Source organism: Chamaea fasciata, unplaced genomic scaffold (assembly GCF_029207755.1).
Source record: "Chamaea fasciata isolate MVZ Bird 193981 ecotype frontalis unplaced genomic scaffold, bChaFas1.0.hap1 SCAF_21, whole genome shotgun sequence".
Taxonomy (NCBI): domain Eukaryota; kingdom Metazoa; phylum Chordata; class Aves; order Passeriformes; family Sylviidae; genus Chamaea; species Chamaea fasciata.
Genome location: NW_027094106.1, coordinates 1,270,893 through 1,293,027, shown reverse-complemented (window position 1 = coordinate 1,293,027; position 22,135 = coordinate 1,270,893). Strand labels below are relative to the sequence as shown.

At 50.6% G+C, this 22,135-nt stretch overlaps 1 protein-coding gene across 1 annotated transcript in view; it reads left to right on the top strand.

The window, feature by feature from the left end:
- The first annotated feature begins 312 nt into the window (after positions 1 to 312).
- GALNT17 (polypeptide N-acetylgalactosaminyltransferase 17) overlaps positions 313 to 22,135 on the top strand; it is a 199,352-nt gene continuing 177,529 nt past the window's right edge. The window contains exon 1 of the mRNA XM_066201892.1: positions 313 to 751. Coding sequence (XP_066057989.1) covers positions 514 to 751 — 238 coding nt within the window. The 5' untranslated portion in view covers positions 313 to 513. The remainder of the gene's footprint in view (positions 752 to 22,135) is intronic.

Sequence of the window (22,135 nt, the reverse complement as noted above, 5' to 3'; positions counted from 1 at the left end):
GCCCCGGCCCCGGCCCCGGCCCCGCTCCGCCCGCGCAGGGGGCTCCGGCCCGGCCCGGCCCGGCCCGCGCAGCAGCGGCCCCGCTCCCCCCGCGGGCCGGCGGAGGCGGAGGCGGGCGGGGGCCGGGCGTTGATGCCGTTGATGCCGTGGATGCCGTTGATGCCGCCGCCGCCGGCGCAGGGCTCCTCGGCCCCGCGGCCGCCCCGCAGCCCCGGCGCGGCCGCCCTGCGCGGGGCATGAAGTTGCGGCGGCGGCAGCGCGGCGGGCGGAGCGGGGCGGGCGGCCCCGGCCGCGCCTCCTCTGCGGGGCCATAGTCCGGGGCGGGCTCGCCGCGCCTGGGCGAGCGGTGCCGCTGCTCGCCAGCCCTCCCGCTCCGCTCGCCGCCGCGGTCTGCGGCCAGCGCGGCCGGCCGGGGCGCTCCCCGCGATGTGCGCGCAGCGGCGGGCGGCCGCCGGCCCGCTCCCATAGCCCTGCCGGCAGCGCGGCGGCTGGCGGGGCCCCTCGGGAAGTTTGATGGCTTCTTTGAGGAGAGTCAAAGTCCTGCTGGTGTTAAACCTGATCGCCGTGGCTGGCTTCGTCCTCTTCCTGGCCAAGTGCAGACCCATCACGACCAAGAACGGCGACTCCTTCCATGACATCCATCCCAGGGCAGAAGTGGCCAACTTGACAGCCCACGGCATCAGCTCCATCCAGGATGCGGTGCTGAAGAGGCTCTCGCTCCTGGAAGACATCGTCTACAGGCAGCTGAATGGTAGGAACAGTTCTCCTGCTCTTTAATGCCTTCGGGGTAGGGTCGGTGGTGGTGAATCGAGGCTCGGAGCAGGTGTCCGCCTTGCCTGAAGTTTGCATGACGGACCCCTGCTCCCCCCTCTGTTGTTGTGCTAACGGAGTCTCAACGGGCTGAATCGATTTAGCATCTGATTTCCAAGTTCCGTGTGTGTCTAAAGCTCGGGGTACCTTGCACAGGATGGAAGGAAATGGTAATAACAGAATGCTGCCTTTCCGATTTATAGCGGCGGTCAGAAGCTAACGGTGGCACGGTTTCTGCATCAAACGAGCCGGGTGTGCAGCGGGTGAACACGGGTTGGAGCAGCGCAGGGTGTATTGATTGAGGGAATGGCTTTTACTCCCACAGAGCTGCGTTTGGAAAGGAGTTTTCAAATGGCTCAAGTGTGTTGCATCATTTGAGTGCAGAAGGTCAGAAAGCAAAAGGCACTTTCTCTAAGAAGTTAAGCAAACTATTCAGTATTTCCTATGGCTCAGCGCTGACAACTGCTAATTAAAATCTCAAGTAATGTTTCTCTTTATAGCACAGAAAAGGGATTTCTATTAAAATCTCACCAGGTTCAGTAGTTAGGAGATGTAGAAAGGGAGTTTTAAAGATGCTATGCAGGATAGAGAAACACATTGTAAAGATGTAAGAAATCTAGGTGAGGTATCTAATTAAAACACTCACTGTGTGGAAGCTGATTTTTTTTAAAGTTGTTCCCCACAGATTCACAACTGGGGGTGTGATTTCAATCAAGGGTCTTGCTTATTGCTTCCAGTCTCTGTAGCTTCAATCCCTGCAAGTTTCTGTGTGTCGGAATGAGCAGAGCTGGTGTTCCTGGCAGTGTCAGTGTGATTCCTTCTCCGAGTTTGGAATATGGAGCTCCTGCCCCGTTCTGTGCTGTGCTGAACCAGGAGCTGGTGTGTGCTGTGTCTCTGTGCTGAGCCTGGGCTCTAGCTGGTGTCACTTTGCACCCAGGAGGAGAGGCAGGTGCAGGGATGCACTGTGGCTTTCCCAGAGCACTTGGCTCGGGCAGTGGCTTTGGAGACAGCGCTGGAGCACTCAGCTGAGGAGGAAAGTGTTCCTGATATTCCTGCTTTGTACACTTGCATGAGAAACCTGTCCTGCCTGTGCCTGGCACCACGAGATGCTGAAGTGGCACTGGTGAGCGGTAAACAGAGAAGCGTTAAGAATATCGAGGAATAAGGTAGAAAGTTGAATGTTATTTGCAATCAAACTGTGAAATTGCCTGCTCCTGGATCCTGCTAGGGCAGAAGTTTCCGGGAGGATTTATGCAGTTATTTGGGCAATAACTGCAGCTCAAGATAAGTGCCCTTATTTCCCGACACTGGACTAGGACAGGACAAGTGATCATGCAGCAGTCTGCTCTCCCTGCAGACAGAGGGTGAGCCGGGGTTATCACTTGCTGCCCTTCTGTGGAGGTTAACGTGGGGCTGCCCGTTCTGTGCTGCCCCGGGGGCTGCTCTTGGCAGTGGTTGGGGCTGGTGAAAGGAGCTGCAGGGGCAGGGACAGCTCAGTGCTGTCCCCAGGCTGCCGTGGGCACTGAGCGCTGTCTGGAGCCTGCTCAGTGCTGAGCGGCAGTCATGCACCTACACACCAGGGGAGGCAGAGAGGGAATAGATATGTTGGCATATCACAAACGTTTTCTCAGGGCAGGCAGAAAGCTGAGCACATAAATGTGACATCTTGTCTGGCCTCTGCGTCCTGGGGTGATTTATAGCAGCGCTGATCAGTCTTGCTAAAAAATAGCTCTGGCACAGCGCTTATGTAACTGTGGGTCAATGTATATTTGGTACTTGTGGTTTGGAGAGAAGCTCAGCGTGCTCAGTGCTCTGAGGGGTGGCTGTGGGCTGTCCTTCAGCTGGGCTGGGGTTTACAGCAAGGTGTGGGGGGCCAGGTGAGTCCCATCCCCACCCACCAGCACTGAAAGGAAACGCTCAGGCGCTGGGACAGCCCCTGGGACTGAGGATGAGGAGCAGCTGGATTTGCTTCCCTGCCAGGAATTTTCTGTGCCTGGATCAGCGTTCACCCTGGGCACTTGAGGAACACCGGAAATCTCCTGCCTGCTGGAAGTGTGCAAAAAGGAGCTCTCCACTTCTCTTTGATTTTCGTGCAGGTAGTTTTGTGCTGGTGCTTCACAACCCCCACCTTAGCTCTGGGCCAAGCTCCCTGCACAACGGCCCACTGAGAGATGAGATTTCTCTTTTGGTTCTGAAAGGTCGTGATTCATTTGAATTCTGACCTGTGCTTTAGCAGCTAAAATCATGGAATAAAGTATCCATAGGGTGGCAAGTGGAAAGCCTGCACCTCACAGAGCATTGGGAAGTGTTTGGCCAAAGAGAGAAGCTGCAACCCAGTCTGGGTACAGCCGGCTATGGATTTCTCCTGCATTATAGGACTTGGCTTTATTTCAGTGGGAGTTGAAGCCATCTTTAAAAACCTGAATGTCTTCAAAAGCTCCATTCTGTACAGATGAAATGAGCAATCTGATCATACCATTGCTGTGGGTTTGCTTTGTGAGTCATGTAGTGTAAAGCATATTGGAAATAACAGCTCTCGGTGGTACAGCAGCCCTCATGTTTTATGTGTGTGTATTTATTTATCTCTGTAAAGGTTGGCCATAAAAAACAAGCTAAACATCACTGCTTTGGCTCTGGGAAAGGAGGGATTTGACACAATCCTTCTGTCTGAATGGTGTTTCTCTGCCATGCCATTCTGGAAATAATACCAGGCTCTCTCTTACTCCTCTCTGGGCAAGAAGAGCTGTCCCAAAGGTGGACCAGTCTGTAAATTTGCTTTGTTCTTTCTAAAAGTTGATTATTGCTCTTTAACTCATTGCACAGGTTGTGTGGGCTTTGCTCTTTGTGACCTGTAATTGATGGCTCCCACACACAGAGGTCCGAAGTTGCCCTTTGGAATGGAGGGCTTGGTCTGATCTGGGAGTTCAGAGGATTTTTAATTTCTGCAGTGTCTTTTATGGATAGAATTCTCCTGTCCAGCACATGAACAGAGAAAGCTAATGAAGGTCAGAAAGGAACATGTTTGTTCTTCTCTGGGTGTTAACTACAACTTGTCTTTTTGATCCAAGCCTGTTGTTTCAGGCTTGTGTGCTGACATTTACATAAGTACAAATTGTGATCCAGATTATTTCCAACTTTATGGAGATTTGCACAAATGAACTTTTCAGTTTGTCTCTGTTTACAAAGAGAGGGTTTCTGTGCTATGTGACCAGGTGAGAAGCTGAAGGGAGCATTCAGCATTTTCAGGAGCTGTGTGCCGCTTCCTGGGAAGTCCTGGGCAAAGTCTTCCCATTAGCTCATCCCATTCCTCTGGGGCTAACGTAGGAACCCATTGATGACTATGAGGAATTTGAGAACTTGGGCATTTATAGGACCCGGAGACAGCAAAGGTGGGCCAAGCTCCAGTGGCTGGAGGGTGGGTGACATGGCTTGAGGAAAGCTGGTGTTTGTGTCCAGTGTCCAAAGGTACTGTGAGAGCCTTTCAGTGGGATGGGTCAGTAAATGGTGCTGCCACTGGAAAACAGGGATTGCAGGAGGGAGAGAACTCTCCATAAACCCTGGGTTTGGGTGTGGGGAGCCATCCCCTGTACCTGCCATGTCTGAGCATCTGGAAGAGATGTGAGCAGGTCACCTGTGCTGTTCACTGGGGGCCTGAGGAGCCTCCCAGCCTCCACCTTCCAGGCTCTGTGTCCAGCTGGGGTCTGGCTCTTGGATTAAAGCCTCCAAGCAGTGTGAAGGCTGGAAACTCCCTCTCTGGTGCTTTGGATCCTGGTGGATAGGGATGGATTCCAAGCAGCAGCTGATTCCAGTAAGTGCTCGGCCGCCTGGAAGCCAACGTCACAGGAATGATGTGGCATCTACCTGAGCAGCGTGGAAAAACAGAACAGAAATTCTGAACTTCAGGCTAAATACTGGTAAGACAGAGAGTGGAAGGGCATTGCTGACTCATCCAGAGCTCTTCTGTTAAATTTTATTCTGTAGTCTCTCAACAGGTCGTGGAACCACAGAATGATTTGGGTTAGAAGGGACTTAAAGACCACCCGGTTCCAGCCCTCTGCCATGGGCAGGGACACCTACTATCCCAGGGTGCTCCAAGCCCTGTCCAACCTGATGTATAAGATCAGGGACAATTAAAGCTATCCGCAAATTGTTGTAAAAGAGAGAGCAGTGATGATGGAATGCTGAAGTGGAGCTGGCCAGAATCGGGGTGAACAGAGAGGTTCACCCTCTGTACACCCTTTCTTCCCCTGAGCTAAAGAAATACACAGATTAAACTGCTGCTTTTACCAAATGTTAATGCTGAAAAGGAACTTTACATTCCTTGGGGGTGAAATAAGCCCGTGTTCATTTTTTAAAGCAGCCTGCATCTGTGCTTTTGCACATGGAATAATGTGAACATGCTGAGGTATGGCCAAGTGCATGCCAGCAGCCTCCTGTGTTCTGGCTGTGCTCTCATCTGCTTATCCAATTAGGAAATTAACTTTGGGAGGGTTGCATATGGACATGGAGGCTGACACTGAACCACAGCCCTCAGCATGGTGTTGCTATCCTTGTAAAGTGGCACTTAATTAACTTAGAACACTTTGGAGATACGTGGATTTGCTTCCCATAAGGATAAGATAATGCTTATCTTCTCTAACACTTATCATCCTCCAAACACATTACAAACTTAGCTAACCACTGAGTATAGAAATTATATATGTAAATAAGGCAGATTAAAAGTGGTTTTATCAGTGTTTAGGAGGATGTAATAGCACTACACCCACAGACTAGTAATATTAAGGGTTTAATGGGTAGGTAATATATTAACTTAAATGCTGAGAAATTCCCTGATTAGGATAAATAACTAAGTGTAAATAACTGGGAGGAGGAAAAAGCTGTTTGTAGGCAGAAGGGCCCAAACTTTAATGATGTTATTGAGCTGAAATAGTTCTTTATACGAGCAGAGCCTTGGTGGGTGAAATCCTTTGATATAAGAAATGATGATGTGGAGATAAGAGATACACGATGGGGATGGGGCTGCTGTGTTAACTGATGGTTGTCACACAGCAGCTGGGATGCTGCTTCCCTGTCTGTCCCACTGCCAGGATGTTTCTGAAGTGAGAAATAACTGTATTGTGTAGGATGGCCTTTACATATTATATAGCGACTTGGTGAAAATTGCCTCTTTAACATTTAGGATATACCCAACAGATTTGATTGCCATATTCTTTATTAGGAATAATGAAAATTATGCATTCAGTACTTGCTTTTAGAAATTCTCAGCCTAAACTTCCCCACAGCAGGAGAGAGGTCTGCATGGGCTCAAGGCACCTGAACGCTGCTGCCTGTAAATTATTCTTAGCAGGTTTCTGAGAATTGGGTTAGATACTTATCAAGGAATGAATAAAGAAAATACTTCTTAGAGAAATAATAGAGTTAAAAGGTGAAGCTTAAGACAGACATTTAGAAGCATCTGGAAGCTCAGACATTAATGTGACATTTAGTTTGCAACCCATCTGACAAGGAACTGATAGATAATTGTGGGGTTTGATGGTTGTTTGGCATCATGATCCAAATATTCCCTGACATTGACAGTGAATGAGTAATAAGCCAGTAACACATTTGTCGTGCAGAGACAACGCAGGATTCATGGGATGCAACAGCAGTGACCAGAATACAGTGACAACTGTGGTGGTTTAGTTTTGCATATTAATTCAGGCCTCCCTTTATGGAGAAACAACCTTCCCTGGCTGGTAGAATTCACAAAGCTACGTTAGATTTACACTGCCTGTTTAGTTTTGCAGCTAGGAGAAATGTCTCCCCAGGGATACAAAACACCCAGAGAGGTGCTGTGATTCTGTAATAACAGTCCTGCTTGTGAGCCTCAGTCTGGATCAGGAGTGTCCCCAGGTGTCTCCAGGGAGAGACACTTGGAGTTGGATTTATTTGGAGAAGCATGGGCATCTAGAGTTTCAGTAGGCTTCCAGCTGCCTGTCCAGAACTCTGCCCATGGTGTTCTCCCCTGCTGGGCTCCCAAAGCATCCTGGATACCCCAAACCCTTTGGGTTGGCAGTAGGAATTGCTGAGGAGCAGTCCTGTGCTTCCTGTCTTGGACATCTCCCCTCTCGGCCGGGCAGGACCGATGGATGAAGTTGGCTTTAGGCATGTGCTGTCCATGTGCTTGGATTCTGGGGGATCTTCTGATGCATTCCAGGCTATCCTCCCTCCTTATCCACTCCTGGCAGAGAGCACGGGTGTTGCTGATCGGAAAATGCAGCCTGTGAGAAACCCACCTGTTAACAGGGCACAACAGCAAAGGGAAATGAGCCTGCTCAGGTAACCAAGGAGGTTTTACTGATTTTGTGATTCATGCCACTAATCTTTGCCTAAAATGGAACATCTGCTCCAGATGTTGCTGGCAGGCTGCCAGTTCCCAGCTCCTCAGGCACGCCTGAGCTGTGGGGTGTAGCTGAGGGCATTCTGCATGCTGATAGATTACATTTAAAAGGGAGGCTTATTTTTGGTAAGATGTCCTTATCAAAGTCTGCAAAGGGCTGTTCGAGCTGAATACTCAGAATATTGACCCTCCTGTGAGTCAACAGCAGTGATTCAACTCCAGAAATGTACCCGAGCAGCACGGAGATTATTTTTCCTAAACAGTTCTGGGAGTACAAGCAAATGTATTTTCCAGCCCCCAGTCCCCATGGTCAGATTTGTTCTAGAAGTTGTTGAATGCTTTACACCTTATAGCTACAAGCCTTGCTATTTCTGCCCATAAATCTAATAGCTATCGACCCACATTCTGACATCCCCTGACGGTTATCTAAAAATAATGCAGGAATGATGCAACGAGACATAAAACTGTGAGGAGAGGGCTGTGCTGAGCCATCACAGCCTGCTCTGGGTGCAGCTCAGGGCTCTGCTGCTCGGGTCCTTGGGGGGATGCAAATTTGTCTGAAAAAGGAAGAGAATTCCTGGTGAGTTGGATGAAAATCACAGTTTGCGTTTTCCTTTTTAAAATCTGATACTCGGCGCTCGCTGTGTAATGAATCCCAGTTCTGTGATCCTGCCCTCCCAGGGATTCCTCCCTGGGACTCACTCTGATCCCTGATACCCCAGAGAGTGATGCCAAGGGCTGTCTGCCATGTCCCAGCACTTGTTCTGCCTTGGAACAGGAAACACCGACAGCATTACTGTGGGAGTAATCCGAGAACTCAGCTTTAATGGATTTGTTAAAAATAGGGATCTCCCTGGGCTCTGCAACCGCTGCTGGTGTGCAGGAGCACCACTGTTCCTGCTGACAGGGAAAATGAGAGATCTTTGGAGCTCTGGGGCTGTGGCATACACAGTCAATCAGCACATCTTCCCTCACAGCTGGTGTGCTGTGGTGCACATGAGAATTTAATTCCTGGGCTTTAAAACCACCGGTGTGATGTGTCAGCATGGGATGCTCAGGAAGGAAGGAGGGAAGGGGAATCCTTAGTCCCTCTCCCCTTTAGTACCCTTATTATGTGCAAGTGGAAATAGAATCACAGACTGGGTTGGGTTGGAAAGGACCTCAAATCCCGTCCAGTCCCACCCCTGCCATGGACAGGGTCACTTTCTGCTATCCCAGGGGGTTCCAAGCCCCGTCCAGCCTGGCCTTGGACACTTCCAGGGATCCAGGGGCAGCCACAGCTTCTCTGGGCACCCTGTGCCAGAGTGAGAGTGAAGAATTCCTTCCCAATATCCGTGTAACTCTGCTCTTTGTCAGTTTAAAGCCCTTTGGTCTTGTGTCCCTTCCCGTGGTTTGAGGTGTGAGTGCCCCCAGCACCTCCCTTGCTCTGGAAGGGGAAGGCTCAGGCTGGGAAGAGCTGGGCTCTGCCATGTGCTGCCTCTGAGCATCCTTAATCGCTCTGGCTGCATCCCCCAGCACCCAGGACTTCCTTTGTTCCCATCTCCTGTACGGAACAGCAGGATCTTTCCGTGTTGGTGGGCGCTGGAGATCCAGATTGCTATTCCTTGGTGTGTAAGTGCTGACACAGAAAGCACAAAGCCATTACAGGAGAGAAGGCAGCAGTGGATGAGCAGACACCAGCAGAGCCCCAGCTGAATTATTCTGGGTGTTTCCTCGAGCTGCAGGGCCTCAGCCGAGCAAGGTTTCTTACCTGCTGGTTGTCAGAATTTACTTAACCTCAGTTTTAATCTTCGTTAGCTCATGCGGTATTTTGGGCAGAGTAACGGCCCACCGCGATTGTGCCTGTTCTCACAGCATAGAGGTAAAGTGAGAAGGGTAGTTTTAAAATAACAATTAAAATCTCTTTCTGGGTCTTTGCCTACATTACACTTTAAATGAAATCATGAGGGCACTCACGTTTGCACCAAATTACTGCTAATTCTTCCAAAGCAGTTGCTTGATCACACTTTACAAACACAAAGCAGAGGAGGAGAATAAAAAAGTGAAAAGCCGTTTAATGAATTTTAAAGCTGGCTTATATTTCGTTATTGGATTTTAAATTTTTGTTGACCTTTGTGTGTTCTTAGTATTTGCTGCCTTCAGAGAGATGGGCTGGAGCACTGAATACTTTAAATAGCTGGCAGCATAAACCCCCTGTTCTGCTGGATTTTATTTCAGTATTTCCTCTTTGCACTGACAGGACAATAACAGTAATAACCATTATCCTGGTGTAAACCACGCCGTGCCGTGCCCTTTGCTAAGTGTAGCCCAAACACCCTAATGTGGGATTTCAGTTTGCTGGAAGTTGTTGCTCTTGTCCTCAGGAGGGGCTGGTGTCACCACTGAGGGCAGCAGGATCCAGCAGGAAAGGCTTGGGGCTCAGTTTTAACTCGGATGTTTTGTGTGATGCTCCGCCAGTCACACAGAATAGTATTAGAAAAAATATGTAAGTTAGGGATTTATCTTTCCTTATGTAGTACTGAAGGGACCTCAAGGACAGGAAGAGATGAGGTTTTTATGTGGGGAATGACATGAGAACAAAGGAAACCTTGCAGGCAAATTTTGGTTATTTGAAGATACTTGGAACTGGCATCAGAGAGGTAGGAACAGAAAAAGTGAGGCAGGAGACGTGCTGGGTGTGCTTCTTCCTCTCTGGGGAATCCCAGGCTGGGCCAGGCTGGAGGGGACCCCAGAGGGTCACTGGTGCCAGTCCTGCTCAGGCAGGGCCATCCCAGAGCACAGGGCACAGGATTGTGTCCAGAGGGCTCTGCAATATCCCCGCTGAGGAGACTCCAGCCCCTCCCTGGGCAGCCTGTCGAGGGCTGGGCACTGCCCAGGGCAGAAGTTGTGCCCCCTGTGCAGGGACAATTGCTGGGCATCCATTCCAAGGGCTGGGATGGAGCCTGGATGAAGTGATTCCCTCTCCCTTAGCCTGGCACCTTGCCCAGTGGCCCTGACTGGTTCCTGTCCCTGATATTTGGTTTTATAAACCAGTGAGAAACAGGCTTTCCCCAAACCACTTAATATAAATCATACAGAATGAGGCAGAAGATTGGGAGGAGGGAGAATTAGACCTTAAGTTGTGTTAATTCCCTGTCACTTTTGGATTTCAAACTCCTCTTGGTTTAAATCTGAATTAATTGCATAATGATTACGGTGAAGGGAAGATATGTTAGAAAATGAAATAATAGAATATCCTGAGCAGGAGGGGGCCCACAAGGATCATCCAGCCCAACCCATGGCCCTGCACAGGACACCCCAGCAATTAATAAATCAGTTATTAAAGGGACACACCGAGGGCCCCTGGCTGTGGGAAGCTGGGGTTAACCACGAGTTTCAGTTTGGAGTAGCAGATGCTGCTGGTGGGGACGGGGGCTCTTTGGATGAAGGGACTGGGTGGACCCTGCCAGTCTGGTTTTCAGGCCCCTCAGGTGGAGGTAAGGAACAAACCTTCAGTCTCTGGAGAAATAAATGATTGATTTACCCTGTGGGAGGAGGGAGCTGCTCTCTCTGGCACAAAGGGGAATGACTCACATCTAAGGCTCTTTGCTCAGTGCTGGGTTAGGAGGGGACAGTGAGTGAGGTGCATCATGCAGGTGGTTTATGGGGGTGCAGACACCCCTCAAACCTCCTGTCAGGAGTGTCTGGAGGTAGTTCCTGCCTTTTGCAGTGCCTGACATGGGAGGTGTTGTGGGGCCAGGTCGTATTGACTTGAGTTGCCGTTGGATCAAGCGCTGAATCAATTCTGACTTTCTGGGGGACTTTAATCATTATTCTGACAGACATGAAAGGAGCTCGGCAGTAAAATGGGATTTTACACTTTTATCAGTCTTTTCCTAGTAAGTTGCTCAACTTCCAAGTACTAATTAATGCTGTGTCCCTTCCATGAATTGTCCTTCCTACTGATGCTGTCTGCTTGATCTGGGAGCAGCACCACACCTTGCAAATTAGAGCTGCCTGCCAGGCTGCAGTGGGGACAGAGGACAGGAAGGAACAGAACTTGGATATCGCATCCCCATTGGAAGCCTTCAGCATAATCTATGCTCTTTGTGCAGCTGTTTGGAAAAACCTGGAATTCCCTTGAATGGCCAGTTCTGCATATCCAGAAACACCCAGCTCCAGTTCCAGAAATTCCAAAGAAATTTGATTTGGATACCCATATTCATTCCAAAGCTACAGACCTGGGTGGAGACACCTCTGGTATCATTTTATTCTGAGGCTGCCCAGACTCTTCCAGCATAACAAACTGCTTTTATTTGTTTATAATTTTTCCAGTTAGACTGAGATGGTCAGATATTTTCAAGATCATGTTTGTCTTCAGTGCCATCAATCTGGTCCACGTTACTGGAAAAGGTGTGTGAGAAGAATCACAGAATGTCCTGAGCTGGAAGGGGCCACGGGGATCATCCAGTGCAGCCCCTGGCCCTGCACAGACCCCCCAACAATCCCACCCTGGGCATCCCTGGGAGCTCCTGGAGCTCTGGCAGCCTCGGGGCTGGGACCATTCCCTGTTCCATGTACCAAAAACAGGTCCCGTTATCCCTGTGGAGGGACAAAAGTGGCTGTAAAGGGAAAACGAGTGGAGTGGTTGAACGGGCAGCTCAAAAAAAATGGGGCTAAGAAATCATGGGAGCAAAGAAGGGGGGAGATGGGGAGGCTGAGATGGGTGGGGACCTTTGGAATTGAGAGGGAGGGATGGGGCCTGGGATGGGGCAGGGGCTCCAGGCAAGGAGCAGCAGTCCTGGGGGCATCTCTGGTTTGCTTCAGGAATATTTGAATGTTGTGCAGCTGCTTATTTTGTTGCAGGTAGTGGAAAAAGGGCTCTCTGCAAAAAAAAAAAAAAAAGTGTCTTTTCAACCCACTACTTGATATAAATGAAGTATGACTAAAAGGAGAGGTGCTTCCAGAAGCCTTAATGGCAAATGTAGTCCTTGGAAGTTTGTTCTGGTTTGGTGATTGCAGCGTGAGCCTCGCTCAGGAGATGAGTGGGTGCAAAGCAGGGCAGGTATTATTAGCTGTGCAAAGCAAAACAATACAGTTGCTGTGGAAAAATTACAGGGTTTGTGCTGAAGCAGATATTTAACCTTTGTTTTTACAACTCCAGAAATGAAGCAGTTTGTTTCTTAATGTGGGTTTAATGCTGCAAGTGTGTGCTGACTGGGTTTTCACGTGGAATGGAAGAGATGCTGGGCTATTAAAGTCTGGTTTAACGATCCCTTTTCCCTTAACTCCTAATATTTGCCATTTACTAATTATGATGTTCCGAAGTAGTTTGCATTTGCAGTAGATGTTTTAAATGCTGCAGCTGTTTCAGTTTCAAGCTAACTGCTGGTGACTTTTTTTTTTTTTAAAGAAGTCTTGTGGGTTATTAGTGATTTTTGGAGGCTGGCAGGAAGAGCTCACCTCAGGCAGTTCTTTATGAGGAGGTATTTGATGTCCAGGCCTCCAGTGGAAGCAGAAATAGATAAGGCAGAGGACAAGTGCTGGAGAACACAGAAGCTTTCTGGAAACATTGTTTTGTGGTGTAAACGCCTGTGAGTCATCGAGGGTGTGTGTGCCCGGGGTGGCTGCTCTGGGACCCTTTGCGATTTGGGATGGACTGCTCTATTTGTTTATTTTTTAATCCTGGGGGGTTTCAGGCAGTTTTATGATAGGGGAAATGTTTGAGAGGTCACAGCCTGGTCACAGCCTCTCTGTTTGAGAGGTCACAGCCTGGGCATCAGCTTCACAAGGAGACCGTGGGAATGAAAAGATCAGAGTGGTTTGTTCATGGCCCATTTTGCTGCTCCAGGGGACAGTGGGATGGGACAGGTGACCTCATTTAGGGCCCAGCAGAGGACACTGACCTTTGGGTGGGGTTTGTAGGGCAAGGTTTGGGTAGCAGGGGCCTGCAGGGCTGGCTTCTGTGGGGAGCTGCTGGAAGCTTCCCCCATGTCCCAGGGAGCCAAGAGCAGCCACTGCCCGGCGGCTCCCGGGAGATCCGTGGGGGAGCAGAGATCCCCCTGCAGCCCCAGGAGGAGGTCAGGACAGAGCAGGAGATGCCTGGGAGAGCTGTGATCCCATGGGAAGCCCCTGCTGGAGCAGGGTCCTGGCAGGGCCTGTGGATTCATGGAGAGAGGAGCCCACCTGGAACAGGTTTGCTGGAAGGACTCGTGACCCCATGGGAGGGACCCACACTGGGGCAGCTCCTGCAGGACTGAGCCCATGGATAAAGGGATCCACACTGGGGCAGTTCCTGCAGGACTGAGCCCACGGACAAAGGGATCCACACTGGGGCAGTTCCTGCAGGACTGAGCCCATGGACAAAGGGACCCACACTGGGGCAGCTCCTGCAGGACTGAGCCCATGGACAAAGGGATCCACACTGGGGCAGTTCCTGCAGGACTGAGCCCATGGATAAAGGGATCCACACTGGGGCAGTTCCTGCAGGACTGAGCCCATGGACAAAGGGATCCACACTGGGGCAGTTCCTGCAGGACTGAGCCCATGGAAGGACTGAGGCCATGGAAGGACTGAGGCCATGGATAAAGGGATCCCTGGAGCAGTTTCTGGAGAACTCTCCCTGGGAGGAATCCCAGGCTGGAGCAAGGGGCAGTGTGAGGAGTCCAAGGCCTCTGGAGGAAGGAGCAGCAGGGCCAACTGTGTGTGATGGACTGACCACAGCCCCATTCCCATCCCCCTGAGGTACTGAGGGGGAGGAGGGAGAACAAACCAGGAGTGAAGTAGAGCCTGGGAAGAAGGGAGGGGTTTGGAGAAGGTGTTTTAAGGTTTGGGTTTATTTCTCAGTTTCCTACTGTGATTTGATGGGTGATAAATTAACCTGATTTCCTGCAGCTGAGTGTGTCTGCCCGTGGCAGCAGCTGGTGAGGGATCCCTCCCTGCCCTTCTCCCAGCAGAGCCTTTCCCCGTGTCCTGTCTCCCCTGGCCAGCGGAGCAGGGCAGTGACAGAGGGGCTTGGTGGGCACAGGGTGCCCAGCCGGGGTCACCCCACCGCAGCCTTATTGTGAGAGTGACCTCCCTGCACAGCAGAGCTGAGAATGCCAGAGAAGTGATAGAAATATCCCACTCATAAAGTGGGAGTTAGGCTGGGGCTCTACTTGATGGAGAAAGGAAATGAGCAGCTCAGAACTATTGGGATGCTCTGCAAGCAAGGCAAGCCTGTTACCTCAGCTGTCAGTTCCCTTTGCATGTTGTTTTACCTTGTATTTTACTTGTGTTGGTTTTTTTCTTAATCCCATTTCTCAATCACCTTCACCAGAGGCAACTCCAGCTGTGACTTGACAGCTGCTACTATCTTCTCCAGCATGTGCTGCCAAAATCCCAGTTGATTCTGGGGCTTAAGGCACAGTGCTGTCTATTTTCTGTATTTCTGCCTACTATGAAATCATACATATTATTATTAATCATGCTCCTTCCAAATTCAGAAGCCTCCAGGCCTATTGCAATTATGGGGTGGGTTTTTTTTAATTTAGCTTTTGGCAGGTGTGCCCAGGCAGTAACAGGGCTGATGAGCTTGGCCCAGGGCAGAGCTTTGGGGTTGGGTGGACTCTTGAACTAAAACCTTAAACTCTGAAGGAAGCTTGAGTGTGAGTGAAAACTTGGAACACGCTCTCTCCACTTGACAGCCTGTGAAATAATTCCTTGACTTGGCAGAAGGGGCTGTGGTGCCTTGGGGGGAATGTGGTGCAGGACCTCGTGCTGAGCGTTGATCCTGCACACACCTGCTGTGGGCACCTTGAGCTGAGCTCATTTCCTGCTGCTTTTAGCTCCAGGCTCCCTCTTTGCAGTCCAGAGGGCAAAATGCTGCTGCTCTTGGAGGCAGAATCTGACCTGCAGCCCCACCTCTCTCTCCCTCTTCCAAAAGCCTTAAAACAGGAAGAGAGATTTTCCCTTTCTTGCCTGCTCCTTCCTTGGAATTTTTCACACCTCCGTGCTGAGCCTTGGCCTTAAGAGTTGAAACTCAGGAAGTTGAGGAGGGAGGAAAAAAAAAGCTGATCCAGGAGTCTTCTGCCTGGATCAGTGGAGCAAAAGAACAGGCTGAAGTTGCACAATTGGGAGCGAGGAGAAGTTTGCTCATGTGCTGTGTCAGGAGCTACTACAGGCGATTATCTTCAGAGGTGCATAAGGCAAAAGCTTTTCCAGTCTAAGGAACTTCCTTTTTACTTGAGTTCTAAAATGCTGATTTTTAGTTTATTTTTTAAAACAAAATTGCTGATAGGGGCATTCAAGTAATAATGAAATTTTTGTGGTTCATTTTCTTTGACTCGTTCTTTAGATGTTACTGCAAAAAAACCTTTCCAGTTTTTGCCTCCTGTGAGCCCTAGGATTCCTTTTCCTGCCTTTGGTTACATTCCCTGCACTCCACACACTCAGTCCTGCCAGGCCTCCAGAGCTTCCCAAAAGGAGCTGGGTGGGAGCAGCCTGGGGTGCCCAGCCCTGGAGCAGAGCTCAGCTCCCCAGGTGTCCCTTGTCACCTGTCCAGTGACCAGGGCTGGAATTGGGAGCAGCAGGAACATGTTCTGTGGGTGCATGGACACAGCTCAGGGATTTCCTTATTCCTTGAATATTGCCTGTTCTGTGGAACCATGCTAGGAGAACTGGGGGTGTTCACCTGGAGAGGAGAAGGCTCGAGAGAGAGCTCAGAGTCCCTGCCAGAGCCTAAAGGGGCTCCAGGAGAGCTGGAGAGGGACTGGGGACAAGGGATGGAGGGAAGGACACAGGGAATGGCTTCCCACTGCCAGGGGGCAGGGCTGGATGGGAGATTGGGCAGGAATTGTTCCCTGGGAGGGTGGGCAGGCCCTGGCACAGGGTGCCCAGAGCAGCTGTGGCTGCCCCTGGATCCCTGGCAGTACCCAAGGCCAGGCTGGACACTGGGGCTGGAGCAGCCTGGGACAGTGGGAGGTGTCCCTGGTACACCTGGGTGGGCTCTGAGGTCCCTTCCAACGCAAACCGTTCCAGGATTCTGTGAAACCACTGGTGGGGTTTAAAACCCTACAGCCCAACCTTTACATTTTTCTGAGGAGTGGGCCCTGCCTGCATCCCTTCTTGTGAGGAGGCTGGGAAAACCCAAGGAACTGGTTCCAGCATTGCAGGTGTAAGCTCTGCTCTCTGCAGGGACTTCAGCAGGGTTAGGATGAGGCTTTGCTCCTGAGCTTTATTAATTGCCAGTACGAATTGGAAAGCTCAGTGCTAGGCTAACGTTATAAAAAGGCAGGGCCTAATTTTCAGGCTGAAATTGGTATAAGCTGGGCTTCTCTCATGTGGGTCCCTTGAGCTTTTTCAGTCTAATTCAAGAGATTTTTTTTTTCTTCTTCTTTCTTCCCCTTGCTAGGTCACGAAGAGCCTTTGTATTCCACTTGCATTGTGTTACCTGTCAGGGACATGGGCTTGTAGCTGTGGGCCACATTCAGAACTACCTGGAGGGCAGACACCCTCCAGCTGTCCTTCGTTTCTGTGCCTCAAGTTGGTTTTTCTGGCAAGTACAGACACTTCCATATTTATACCCGTGACAGAAATAAATCAAATTAGTCTGTAATCACCCTTTGCTCTGACAATGTGCTGCACTTTCCTTACATTAAGGAGATAAGGAGACGAACAAACCTGCTTTGAAGATGAGCTGATTTCCATAGCAGGCAGAGTGACCTACTTAAAGGGAAAGGGGGAGCGAGCAGGGCTGGAAGGGGGCTCTTTCTTTATTTATATGATCTCCAAGTGTCTGTGTCAGCTCCCCTGGCTGAGCCCTCACCTGACAGCGACAGAGAACGTGGAGCTGAGCGAGCACTTTGTCCTACAGGGATCTCCTGTGTCTGCCCAGCCCGCTGTTGGTGGCTCTGGGGAGGTGCACTGGTCACACTTCGGGGCTTTTGGGAATGTTCATCCTGCCTTCACATCGTGGGAAATCCGCCAGGTTGCCTCACTTCAACGAGGGGGAGCAGGTGCCTCCCTCTGGGGTCTCGAGTGTCACGTTCAGGGCACAGGAACATCCTTGTGGGGAATTGCCAAAGGGCTCTGGAGATCCAGGGATGCCCTGGGGATGGGCTGGAGCAGCAGGTGGGTGGTGAGGTGTATTTGCTCCTGGTTTTGCACACTCCTGGTTCGGCAGCCAGGTGACACGGGGAGTCACGTGTGTGCCATCGTATGAACGCTGCCTGGGTGGGCGTGGGCTTTGTGGGCTCTCCTCTTTAAAATGGGCTCTCTCAGTGATAACCTGTGTCTGGCTGGGGTCAGGTGCCACCCTAGGGGGGACCCGACCCTGCAGAACAGTGTCTGCAGGGCCAGTGCTGTCCCTGGCCGTTGGCCTTGGGGTAAAGTCATTGTGTCACAGAATCGTCACAGCGGGGTTTGGGGCCAAAGGGACTTAAAGCCCTTCAGCCCTGCCCAGGGCAGAGACACCTTCCAGGCTGGCTGGTATGCATCTGGATGGGAGTGACCATGGTCACAGCAGCCATGGAAGTGTATCCTTAGTACCCTACGAGCATACCTTGTCCCAGTGGTTTTGTGCCCACCCCTCTCTCAGGTGCTGAGAGCTGCTGTGCCCTGCCAGTGCTGCTTCCCAGGCTCGTGTCGTAGCTCCACTTGCATCACCTGCAAAATAATTTCTAAATCCGGAGTTGGTGCAGCTCAGGCACTGCAAGAAACTGTGATGATCTGAGCTTTCACAGGTCTGGAACTGCTGGACACTCCTTCAATTCCAGGGTGATGTCCTGAGTGCCCGCGCTGTTGGTTGGAGCTGCTGGCTGGGACAGTCTGCTCTGAGCTGATCGTGTTTATGTAGGGATGAAGATATTTGTTCATTTAGGCAGAGAAGGCACGAAAAGTTTTCTTAGCCTACCCTGCAGAGGGACAAACATTTATTAGGTACACCGTGTCTCTGGTTGTCTTTGCCTGCCTGCCCTGTAGGCAGCTCAGCTTTCACTGGAGCCCTATGCTGAGTTAACAAAGCCCGTCAGGAATTCGGCAGGGTCTGGGAACTAAGTTAAAAATTAAGCACTGACGAGGAGGTGAAAAAAAGCGTGTTCACAGCCACCTCGGGGCATTAGTGCTCCTGTAACAACTTTGTTCTGTGCAATTACTGTCCCCTGTTGCTTTTTAATAACATTTCTGTTTCTCGGAGTCCAATCTCAGCTCCTCTAAACTCCCATCCTTCACTAGGAACAGCAAATCCGTGAAGTCTGGAGGAAATCTGTGGCCTGCTTTAAGTAACATTTATTAAAAATAACTTTATTGACTCAATGCAGAGAGGAAACCTCAAGAGGATGAAGAACTTCTTTCCGTGGAGGGTAGCAGAGCCCTGGAACAGCTGCCCAGGGAGGTTGTGGAGTCTTTGGAGACATTCCAAACCCACCTGGATGTGTTCCTGTGTCACCTGCTCTGGGCGGTCTCCAGAGGCCCCTTCCAACCCCGGCTATTCTGGGATTCTGTGAAAATGTGTGAACTTCTGGGGAGGTGCAATGAGGAGCTGCGTCTTGAGGGGGTTTGTTTCTATTCAGCATCGCAGAGTTCACCTGTCCTCAAGCTCACCTGCCTTTTTCCCAGGGTGCAGAGTCCCAGTTTATTTTCTCATCTATAAAAATACATTTTTAAAATCTTTGCAATCCTCTTGCTTTGTGTTGCTACATTTTTTCTCTCTCTCTGGTTTTAACTGCAGCTGCCCAGAGCTGCTCCCAGTGGTCTGGGTGGGAAAGGAGCCTGAAATAAGGAGGGCATGTTTGGGCCAGACATTGGCAAAATGGCACCAGTAATTGCTGGGCATTCAAAGACGTTCCTGTGTCTGTAACTCCTGGTGGTGATGCAGAATCACTGTTAATTCCTGCTCTTAAAGTGGTGCAGGGATTAGGTGGACAGGAGATTGTCTCACAGAGATGAACCTGAATGGCTCCAGTGCTTCCAAGTCCTCCTTGTCCCACCATCTTTCCTGTCCAGAAGGAAAGGCTGGAAGATGTTCCAAGTCCTTCTACTGTTTAACAGGGTCTGTAGAGTCTCAGTGTCTCAGGAAATCAGAGCAAACTCACAGCCCTGAGCCTATAATGACAGACTTGAGCCACTTGTGGATCTCCAGGCCATTAGTGTTGTCACCATCAGGATTTCTGGAGTTCTTAGGAGCTGCTGTGACCCTGCACCCCCAAGGATGTGTCTTACCTTTGGTCAGTGAGGTTGCAGAGGGATTCCCCCCTTTTCTCTGGGTGTGCACCTTGTGGAAGTTTGGAAGCTCTCTCTGGGCAGAATTTTGCAGGTCTGCCCTTGTGCAAGTCTCCATCCTCAGCTCTTCCTCTTGCTCAGTGATCCTTGCAGCTTTTCCAGCCCCGTATGCTGGACTCTGTTGCTGATGCCAGAGAGCAGCAAAGCTGTGATTTATTTTTGGGAACAGTTGTATTTAATGTGTGTGTCGATAGGATGCACTTCAGATCTGCGTGTCCTGACGCTGGGGAGTGTAAACAACCCAAACAGAAATGGAAAACCTTTTACAGCCTTCTTCTGTGGCATTAGAACAAGTGCTGTCTATGGGAGGAATTTAATGATTCCTTTCAGAAAGATTTATTTTGATATAATATTTTTAAAAGCTCACTTTAATCTTTTCAACTGTTGGAGAGCAAACAAGACAATGCTTTCCCTAGACATTTTGTCATCTGATTGAACAGTAAAACAAGTTCTATTAAAAATCTAATTTTTGCAGAGCACTTAGAGAATTATGTAATTAAGAAATACCAATGAAGTTGTTCAGGCATAGCCCTGGGTGGTCTGTCAGAGGGGTGTGAAGTGCAGGGGAGTGTTTGATGCCCGTGACTGGAGCGTCAGGGTGGAGATTCAGCACTGGGGACTCTCTGCCCTCGGTGCTGGCCCCAGTCCCTGTGCTGCCAGGTGGTGATCAGGGCCAGGTTGTCACTCTGAGCCCCTCCTGGGGCAGCAGAGCCTCTGCACGAGCCAGCCCCAGCCTGAGCTGCAGAGGATTGATGCTCCCGGATGCAGAGATAACCCCTGCTGCTCCCAGGGTGGAGCTTTTGTCTGCTCATCAGTCTGGTGTGAACCTGCCAGGGCTGTCAGAGCCCGCAGGAAGATGGAATGGGAAGCAGCAATTCCTGCAGGGAAGCTCTGTAGCTCTGCGCATTCAGGAGCGTCCTGGTGGGATGCAATGAGCTTGCACCGGGTGAAAACATCTGCAGGCAAAACACTGTTAACACTGGCAGTGGCTGCCCTGCCCAGAGAAGGGTCCAGAAAGATGCTCAGCTTCACTGGCTGTGAGGGAAAGGAGAGGCTGGGAAAGGCAGGAAATTGCCCAAATATCCAAAGTTTGCCAGTTCCCAAAACAAGATGTTTTCCACTTACCAGGAGCCCCTTGAGAGGAGAGAGGGAAGAGGTGACTCTAGCCCATGTCAGGATTAACTCTGGGAAAGGCTGTCCTGAAAACAGGACTTGGGGATTGGCACAGACTGGGGAATACCTACGAAGAGAATCAAAGCTGAAAACTGGTTTGTCCTTTGTTGTTGTAGAGCTGTCTTCTGTGTGGCGGTGACCGAGAGCTTAGATGTTAGGGTTGTAGCCTCTTGCCTGGAGCTGAAGGCAGTGTGCTGTGGATGATGGCTTTGGGTGGCTGGGAGCCCTTTTCCAAGTGTCTTTGGCCCTCAGCCTGCAGTGCCAGCACCGCAGTCTGGAATCAAAGGTAGCCAGGGCACTGTGGGACGTGTCACAGCTGGACTCTGAGGCACTGGTGAGGTCTCTCCTAGGCTGTGACACACATCTGGATGAAGAACCCCCACGTCTGAACCCTTGCTGTGGGTCAGCAGGTCCTTTGCTTCTCCCCATCACTCAGTTCAGTTGCTCTGCTTTGTGGTGAGATTATAAAATACAAGGATTTAAGCCTGGGCTTTGGAGCCTAAAGCATTCCTGTTATCAGTTGCTCCGTGTGGATGGCCCTGGACAAATGAAGCTGCTGCTGAATGCCCAGAGTTCCTGTCCTCAGGGCTGGGGAGCTGGCAGGGCTCAGCCCCAGGGAGGGAAAACACACAAACAGTTGTGCAGTGATGATGACAGTGTCCTTTTTGAGACAAGCTCGTCTGTGCCACAGGATAAAGACATTCCCGTGGGGGTGGCAGTGCAAATCCAGCCCGTGGAGCTCTTGGATGCAGTTGTGGGAGATGGAACAGATGGGCCCTTGTGTGCAAACCAAGCGTGTTCTGTGCCCGTCTGTTGTGGGAGTGGAGCTCCGAGAGTGCCAGGCCCTGAAAAGCCCTGGAAATCATCTTTTCTTGAGGAAATTAATTAACTGGATGTTTTTCCTAATACGCGTGGACTGACAATTTGTGCTATTGCATATGGAGCTTCTGCATCACTGAACCTTTTGATCCCCTCCCTCTTGCTCCGATGGAGCTCCTGTAAAGTTCCTGCAATTCCCCAGGGCTGGGCCCACTGCTGCCTGCGGCCCCTGCTGCCTGCCAGAGCACTCAGCCTTGCCTTGGGTGCATGGTAACGAGAATTCACAACCTTCTGCAGCCGTGGAATGGACAAAGAGACACCAAATGACTCAAGCACCTCATCTTGGTGAGGAGAAAGGCTGGATGCAGCCACTTCCAAAGGGTCAGAGCCACTGGGATGTCCCTGAGCTGTGCACGCTGGGGCTGCATGGGCATGGGGTTTCACCTGGACTTCTGGAAGAGGGGAAGGCAGTTTTAAAAGCTTCACTCTGGAGGAAACTGGAGTCAGAGAGAACATCTCTCTTAGGGGCCACAGGAGAAGCAGGTTTGGATTTTGAGAAGAGATTCTTGTGTGGTGTTTCTGCCCTTTAAATGGTTTGAACTGCACTTGGTGCAGCTGGGTGGGACCTTGCTGATGGGACCTTCCAAAGGGACACTGGGCACGGTGTTTCCAAGAGATCCCAGAGCCAGGTGGGGGGACTGACACCAACTCAGTGCC